Source organism: Mastigoproctus giganteus, chromosome 6 (genome assembly GCF_048544385.1).
Source record: "Mastigoproctus giganteus isolate SK-2022 chromosome 6, ASM4854438v1, whole genome shotgun sequence".
Taxonomy (NCBI): Eukaryota; Metazoa; Arthropoda; class Arachnida; order Uropygi; family Thelyphonidae; genus Mastigoproctus; species Mastigoproctus giganteus.
Genome location: NC_143580.1, coordinates 174,562,647 through 174,571,359, shown reverse-complemented (window position 1 = coordinate 174,571,359; position 8,713 = coordinate 174,562,647). Strand labels below are relative to the sequence as shown.

General features: G+C 32.7%; 1 protein-coding gene across 2 annotated transcripts in view; it reads right to left on the bottom strand.

The window, feature by feature from the left end:
* Positions 1–5,830: 5,830 nt before the first annotated feature.
* Positions 5,831–8,713, bottom strand: part of LOC150084762 (lys-63-specific deubiquitinase BRCC36-like) — a 126,784-nt gene continuing 123,901 nt past the window's right edge. Inside the window, exon 7 of one of the 2 annotated variants that reach the window (XM_090375513.1) lies at positions 5,831–6,551. In XM_090375513.1, the coding sequence (XP_090231639.1) occupies positions 6,370–6,551 (182 nt within the window). In that variant the 3' untranslated portion in view covers positions 5,831–6,369. The remainder of the gene's footprint in view (positions 6,552–8,713) is intronic. The other variant, XM_090375514.1, reaches the window with a different exon arrangement.

Genomic DNA, 8,713 nt, shown 5'->3' with positions numbered 1-8,713 from the left:
ATAGCTCAGTATACTCAATTTTCTCCTTGTCTTCAATTCATCACGACAAGTATTTCTTGACTAATTTTTTCTTCTTTGGATTTCTTTTTCCCTATAGGTTTCTTGGAGTTTATCCCTCTCAGAAAGTTGTAATATTCGTTGTCAATATCTTGGTCCTGAGCCATCTGCAGAAGATCAAACTTGTTCTTAAGTTCCAGTATATACTGCTTTTTCTCCTCTTCTGTTATCTCAAAGACCTTCGTATTATTTACTTGAGTCAGTTTTTCCTTTCGTTTCCTACATTTATATCAAGTGTGCATCTTACCATTCTGTGATCACTTCCAACATTTACCTTATTCAGGACGGTAACATCATTCAAGATATATCTTCTGTTAGTGAGGATGAAGTCGATTTCATTAGTTGTTAATCCATTTGGACTCTTCCATGTCCACTTTCTGTTCACTCTTTCCTTGAAAAAAAGTCTTCATTACTGACAATCCTTGAGATTCTGCAAATTCCACAAGTCTTTCACTAATTCCAATATTTCCTATAGTTCCCCTTTCTGCACTGTTTTGTCTTTTTCAAACCTTAGCATTGAAGTCCCCCATAATAATAATGTAGTGAGTTTTCTGCTCATCTAGAAGACTCTCAATTTCAGTGTACATTTCTTCAACCTCTTCATCATCATGACTCGATGTTGGTGCATAAATCATTATAACCTTGAGCTTGTACCTCTTGGAAATCTTGAGTATTTGTCTTGACAATCTCGGTGATTTATTTTTGAATTCCAAAATGTTGTTTTTTATATCTTTATGAACCAGAAACCCAACTCCACCTTCGCTCCTTTCACTGTTTCCATTGGTGTACAGCAGATTTCCACTTGATAAACTTAAGTGATTTATTTCTTCTTCTTGTTTCAGCCAAACCAATGACATTACAATTCATATTTTCTAGTTCCTTTTCCAGCTCTAATATCCTGTCTTCACCGATGAGCAATCTTACGTTGTAACAGGCCAAGTTCAGTTTCCATGAATGGCAGCCTAGTCATACCCAGAGATTCTTAGCACCCTCTGCTTCCACTCTGATCCTCTTGCTGCCGTAAGAGGGGGGAGTGAAAGCCGCTGGGGACTGAGGGCCATTTGCTTCGTTGTGCTGTCATATGCTGGAGGATTTGGTCTTTTCCTCTTCACGCTGACCAGGCGTCTTGAAGAGAACCACTCTACACATAAGTGACATAACAGGGCTTACCATCGAGAAGGTGTGCATGAGTGGAATTTAGGGAGGCAGGCCAACCGGACTTCTCCTAAATCTTCTGTAATAGAAAGATATTGGATCTATCAGTGTTTTAGACTGAGTGTCTAATAACACACAGAATACCTGTTACACTCTAAGAATGGACATATTTCACCCCAAAGACAAACTATCATTTCATTAAAAAAAAAAAAAATTGTATAAACTGAACTCCAAGTAAAAATTTCCATTTGTACACTGTCTATTTGTAAAATTTGAATGGGAGATTTCATTTTACATAAAACAGTTATAGTAATTTATTTTAACACAGACTATTTTCTTATGCGTCATGCTTGCATGCACTTGTATTTTTTGAAACGGATGGGGAATATTGTGATTTTGTAATTAAAATGACAAGTGGCAAAATTTTGAAGTTGGCAGAAGTAGGATTACTAAATTTCAGAAAGTTATCTATTCAAAGTTTTCAGAGGAAATCTGCATATCACCCTTTCTTAAATTTAAAAACTGGATTAATAATGTTACACTGTACACATGAAAGAAATTCCCTTAATATATATTAGTTTATTATTGATAAATAAATCATCCATTAGATATTACATCATCATGTGACTTATGCTGTTCTAATAAACAGTAATGAAGTTTTAAATTAATTAATATTGAAAACCATATTCAATCTGGTAGGAATTCTTAACAACACCGCATTTGATAACATTACTTCTTAAAATTCTCAGTGTGTCCTGGTGGTTAAACACTTTCCAAAAAAAGTCTTCCAGAAACTCATTACTAGAAGTGGTCTCATTACTGCTTGCAAGTTAAATCACAACTGTAATTAAATGCCAGATGCAGTGAAAAAATTGATGTATAAACATTTGACAAAATATTTTTATTTAGAACCGTTTACTAATGGTTTCACATTTAAACATCTACTTCGATAGAGAGAGTACATTATGCCGACAAGCCAACGATAAACTTATTTAAATAGTTAGACTGCCTTGTTAACAAAATATTAAACCAAATAAATGGAAAAATTAGTAAAATTAACTTCCCTACAATTGAATCTCAAACCATAACACAGTTAAAAATTAGAAATAATTTTTAACTGTGTTAATTAAAAATAAATCTGGTTACTGAAAGTTTATATTGATTAATACCATTTCATTTGTTCAGTTCTAAAACATAGATATTGGTTTTAAATTTAATATATACTTAATCTCATTTTTTTTCATGACCTGTGTATAGTATCACTATCAAAGTGACTTGACATTGCATCCAACTGAAGGGGGCATTAATATCTGCAGTCTGTTGTAGTTGAAGCACAGACCTCTCCAAATGAGTGACAAGCAATGAAATTACTATTTGGTCATGAAGGACGAAAACAGAGTAAAGCTGTCAACAGCATGATAGATAAAATTTATGCGAGATGAGTAATTGCTAAAATTCCTATTTTAACCCTTTGCAGTCAAGCATTATTTTTATCTTCTCTATGCAGCTGAGCAGTATAGAGAAGATATCAAAAACTGACTTGTTGAATTTTGATATTCAGAAATTATTTTCAGGTTTACATGAGCTAATGTATAAAACAGTTTAAAAGCTGTAATGCAATATTTCTTTCTGGAAGAATGTTTTTTTTTTTTTTTTTTTACTTTGGATGGCCTACTTCAAATTCCTTGTTTGTCCTTTTGTGAGCAGGCAGAGATGCAACGTCCGGAATATCTGCAGAAATCTCTTCCTGTTAAATACATTCTTGAAAAGTTTAATTCTGTCTGTCCATTCTTCAGACAAATATTTCTTTATATCAGTTTTTTAATTTAGTCCTATATGCAAAAAACTGCAAAAACTTTAGCTCATTTAGTGAAACCTAAACCCAGTGACACCATATGGAACAGTTGGAAACTCTTATTTATAAGAGTTCCCCCCCCCATTTCAGTTTCATCAAAAAGGTTTAACTATTTCTCATTTAACCATCAGAAAGGGCTTTACTAGATCATGAGGGCATGTGTAAATATCAATCTAACACAAGAGTTTAAGTTACTTTGACAGCTACGTGGGGGGTAAAAAACAGAAAAAAAAAGAAAATGCCATCTGCTATTAACAATTAAATATAAATGGATGGCAGTACAGTGGGAAAACATTTTATAATCAGAAATTTTGACAGTTGTGTCCTTTTCCACATTGGATTTGAGGACAGGATTAAAAAAACCACTGCTTGCTGTTAACTATGAAATGTAAACATCAATTTAGGTTTTCATATTGTATATATGAAGTATAAATAGATTGCAATACCCTAGAAAAACAAATTTCATAATTAGAAACACTGACATTTGGACTTCAAGACAAAAAAAAAAAAAAAAAAACACTACCTGCTCTTAAACTGAATATAACACAGATTTAGTTTTTCAGATGGTTTCCACAAAGTATAAATAGATCACAGTACAATAGCTGAGCTGGCACAGGTGGAAAACAAATTTCATCCAAAATGCCAAAAGTTGCAGCACAATGCCACCACCTAAAAGATAACTATAAAAAAAAAAAAAGCCGCCTGTGCATAATAATTGAATATAAACATCAATATATATGGATTTAGCTTTTTCAGGTTGTTTATATGAAATGCAAATATACATTCATTAAATAAATAGTACAATATTGCACCAGCACAGCTGGAAAACAAATTCTGTAATCAGAAAGCCAACAGGTGCACTGGTCTGTAAAGGATTAAGGTTATTAATCCATCTTCCTAGTGATATTCATGGTCAACAGCCAGTTAAATATTGCTTTGTAGGCTAAACAAACGTCTAATGAAAGAATATGATCTTATCAAAAACAAACTAAAGTGCAATGTGGTTCTTTACACTTTATATGTTAAGATAGGATAGAAAAAGAAATACTAGTGCAGCTAATGTCCCAAAGCATATGTATATTCTCTGTACACAAATACAAAATATTAATGAAAATAAGTAATTTTAATATCTGAAGATTGCTCGTTTTTGGATAATAAATCTAATGAAACATGAAATGTCGAATAAAAAGAGAATGCAGTCAACTTTATTTATTTATTTTTTTATCTACATTATTTATTCATTTAGCCTTTAGGCCACTGGCCAAAATTTGGAAACTTGGTGGCACAAAGTTGTCAAGGCAATCACCTACAAAATTGGTCCACTAACATTTCATTAAAAAAAGATAAATAATGTGAGGAGAAAGAAAAAGAGAAACAAAATAACGAACAGGATATTTTTTTATATACTCTTATTGGAATTAAGGGCTTTTATATTTCTCCCCACAACACTTTTTCAGCTTTAGCAGCTGCAGCAAAAGTTTCAACTTTCACACCTGCTTTGAAATTAGTGGGTGGTGGGGGGAAGAGACTCACTCAGTCATTTCAGGGAAGAAACATGATTGTGTAATATGGGTGGCCATTTTTCAGTTTTCTATATGATACAGCTTCATCACTGACTGATTGTACCTTGAACATTGGATGAAATTGCATATGAAATTCTCTGTAGCTGTGTTAATACCTTTAATAACAGCACCTGCATACCTGTTTTACTTACTACGATATTAAATAGTATATAATTAGAAAGGCGAGAGTAATGAATATGGATGTAATAAATTGTTCTGTTGTTGTTTTTTTTTTATTTCCAGAGCAATGCAAATATCACCCAGAGATGATGAATTTCCTCACTTCAGAAAGCAGTAAAGATTTAAATAATATTAAGATCAATAATGAAAGGAACAGCAATTCTAACTTGTATTGCTGATAGAGCTGGAAATTCAAAAATATGAACCAAAGCAATGCTCTCCCTTTAACTTCTTTGTCAGAATAATTTATTAAAGACGAGAATAGAGCTACTTGTCACATCAGTTGAACTGACTTATTTTGCTGTGAACATCTCATAGCAAATTTTACCTTAAGTGTAGGTAAAGCAATGTTTATATGCAATTTAAAAAAATAAATAAATAAATAATAATATATATATGTGTTATTTATGAGATTTTTCTGTAATTGGGTATATCTACTGGCCTATCTTGTGACTGGCTGCAAAGACAGAGCTTCGTAGTATGTGTGTGTGTGTGTATGTATATATATATATTTTTTTTTTTTTTTTTTTTCATTTTGGATACAAGTTGCGTTTTGTGGTCACAGGCAATGAATGGTATAGCAGTTTAGTTAACAGAAAGCAAAATTAAGTAAGGAAATAAGATAGAAATAGACACTCCTGCTCTCGTATAAACTAATAGCCCAGAGTGTGGAAAAAAATTTGTTGGGAGAAAATGAACAGTATACAAAAGAATATAAAGGTAGTGCTTGAGTTATCCATGAGTACATTTCCCATCCATGGAAGTCATAGTATTGGATATGTATCGGTAAGAAGTTGCATGTGTGTATGTATATATATAAATTAAATAAAATAAAACATAAGCCAGTAGTATGGCAAAAACTTAATTATTTAATTATTTATTTATCATTTTATTATAATTTAACTTATTTTAATATAATTCAATGATAGTATATATATATATATATATATATATATATAAATTTAGTAAACTGTGGACACTGACATCTAGCTGACTTTCTATCATGAATAAAATCATAATGTATTTACTTATATGTAGTTGAAAGTTCTGGTTGCTAAAAATAAATGCAGCAGGTATGAACCTACCAATGGAATTTTTGAAAGTGTTAAATTACTGTATTGTTTAACTACAATATAATCAGTTTGTCAGAGCTATTTGGAGAATAAGTTTTGCATCAAACTAAAATGACCTTTTTGCCCAAAAAAAAAAAAAGAGAAATCCTGAACATGTCTGGATTTCAGATGGTGAACCTTTACCTTACACTTCTTAAAGCATTCACTCAAAGAATCTTCTTCCTTCCATTATTTAACAACAGTGAAGTTAAGTAAATTGAGTGTTTTTTTAATTTTTACAATAGACTTAATTAGATCATATAAAGTGTACTGTTCTTACTTATAAAAGTTAAATAATGATGAATAGATAATGATAAAAGTTAAATAATGAGAAGTAAAAAAAGAAGACAAATTTTATGAAAACTTTCAAGCTCACTATATGTGCACACCAAGAATATGCTGGAAGTAGTCCACTAACTCTGAAAATGTTTCTAGACTGGAATCTTGTTTAACCAGCAACTTTCCAATGTGGTTCTAATTCATATAGGTTTCCAAGTCTTCTGAGTAACTCTTCTTTTTCTCTCTCCAGGTTCCTTATTTTTTGTTGATTTTGATGCAGACGATTCTCTAGTGTTTGTAAAAGTGGTCCACTAACAACTTCAGCTATATGGCAAAGCGATTTGGTGTATACTAGAAAATAAGTTGATACATGTGTAAGAAATAAATATAACTTATAAAAAACTTAAAAGATAAAAAAGTAGTGAAAAATCATGAAAATATAGTACTTCACAATAATAATAATTATTGTGAAAATATAGTAATTCATAATAAAATATGCTTTGAAGCTACTACGTTTCAAAGCATATTTTATTATAATTTGCCATTATATAAATTTTTTTAATGAATCAACAGCTACATTCCATTTTTTTTCCATTTATTAATACACATTTTACATACATTCATATATATAAAAAAGTTACATAGATTTATATACAATTATTTATACATTTCCATCATCCAGGTCTTGTGTGTATGTGTACGGGCATCATGATGGCTCCAAGGCAGTAACCCATCTCCACCTTTGTTCTCTGTGTTGGTGTAGAAACTCTAGGCCACTTCACCACTAGGGAGCAGCGAACACCTGGTGCCCGTCCCCAGGCAAGATGAAACCGACCTGGGTCTACTGTCTATATGTGCTTATGTGCACAAAATCCTGCACCCACCAGAGGTAGTGCAATACCGGTGGGTGCCAGCAATCCCGCTCCCAGGTTGCCCAGACTTGGAAGCCAGCAAAAAAAAATAAAAATAATAAATTAAAAATAAAGTGGCATAGTTATCCATAGTAGTACCACTACATATTTTTAGGTAAACATGGCACTCAATGCTTAAATTATAGCAATTTAACATTTATCACTACTTAATTAAGTGTACTCATAATAGTGCCAAGTCCAAAGAAGGCCTGGAGTAGCACCAAAACGAGTATGGCTTTTAACATTACATCATCTACAGTATTTACAATATAAACATTTAGTTGTTGCCAAGGCCATCGAGCAAACATAACAGCAACCAACACAGCATCTTACATTTTAAGTCTTATCCCAAACTGAAGGATTCTTTACAAGTCCGCACCTCAGAACCATGTACTTACACAAAATCATAGATGTAGTTTAAATGTAATAAGAACATGCTTGCTTCAGTCTCCAAAGCAGATCAGATGTGTCCAATAGAGCCAACACAGAAAAGCAGAAAGTTTGTTTGTCTCCAGTTTTGTCCAAAACAATGTTGATAGTATACAGAGCCATGGAACGCATTTCGCCTGAGGTCCACGTCCAATAAGTCACTGAGAATAGAGTCCTAGTCACACTAGATCTAGAAATTGCATCCGTGTTTTATACTGTGGTTCTAGGTTAGGGGCCCATGTCACAATATAGCAATTATGCCCCAAAGTTGATTATCATCTATTACTTTAGACTTTCAAGATCTACAAAATGAATTGCCTAGCAGTTTGAGCTCTCAGCTCAATTCTCTTCTTGAAAGCCAAGGTGGAGAAAATCTGTAATGCCTTGAAATTAGTTTTTCCACAAGTATGTTTACATTGAGAGTCTTCTACATGAGCAGAAAACCGACTTTATGGGGGACTTCGATGCTAAGGTTGGAAAGAGAAAAAACAGCACAGAAAGGGGAACTATAGGAAATTTTGGAATTGGTGAAAGAAATGAAAGACTGTGGAATTTGCAGAATCTCGAGGATTGTAAGTAATGAACACTTTTTTTCAAGAAAAGGGTGAACAGAAAGTGGACACGTAAGAGCCCAAATAGATTAACAACTAATGAAGTCGACTTTATCCTCACTAACAGAAGATATATCGTGAATGATGTTACCATCCTCAACAAGGTAAATGTTGGAAGTGATCACAGAATGGTAAGATGCACATGATATAGATGTAAGAAAAGAAAGGAAAAAACTTACTCGAGTAAATAAAATGAAGGTCTTTGAGATGACAGAATAAGAGAAAAAGCAGTATGTACTGGAACTTAAGAACAAGTTTGAGCTTCTGCAGATGGCTCAGGATCAAGATATTGACAATGAATATTACAACTTTCTGAAAGTGATAAACCCCAAGAAACCTACAGGGAAGAAGAAATCCAAAGAAGAAAAAATTAGTCAATAAACACTTGTCGTGATGAACAGAAGACGACAAATGAAGAGCAAGATAAACACTGACAAGGAGAAAATTGAGTATACTGAGTTATGCAAAGCCATTAGAAAGAGACTCAGAGAGGGCATAAGATTTAACACAAGAAAAGTAGAACAAGCATTAAGGGAAAACAAAGGACTTAAATCAGCAGCCA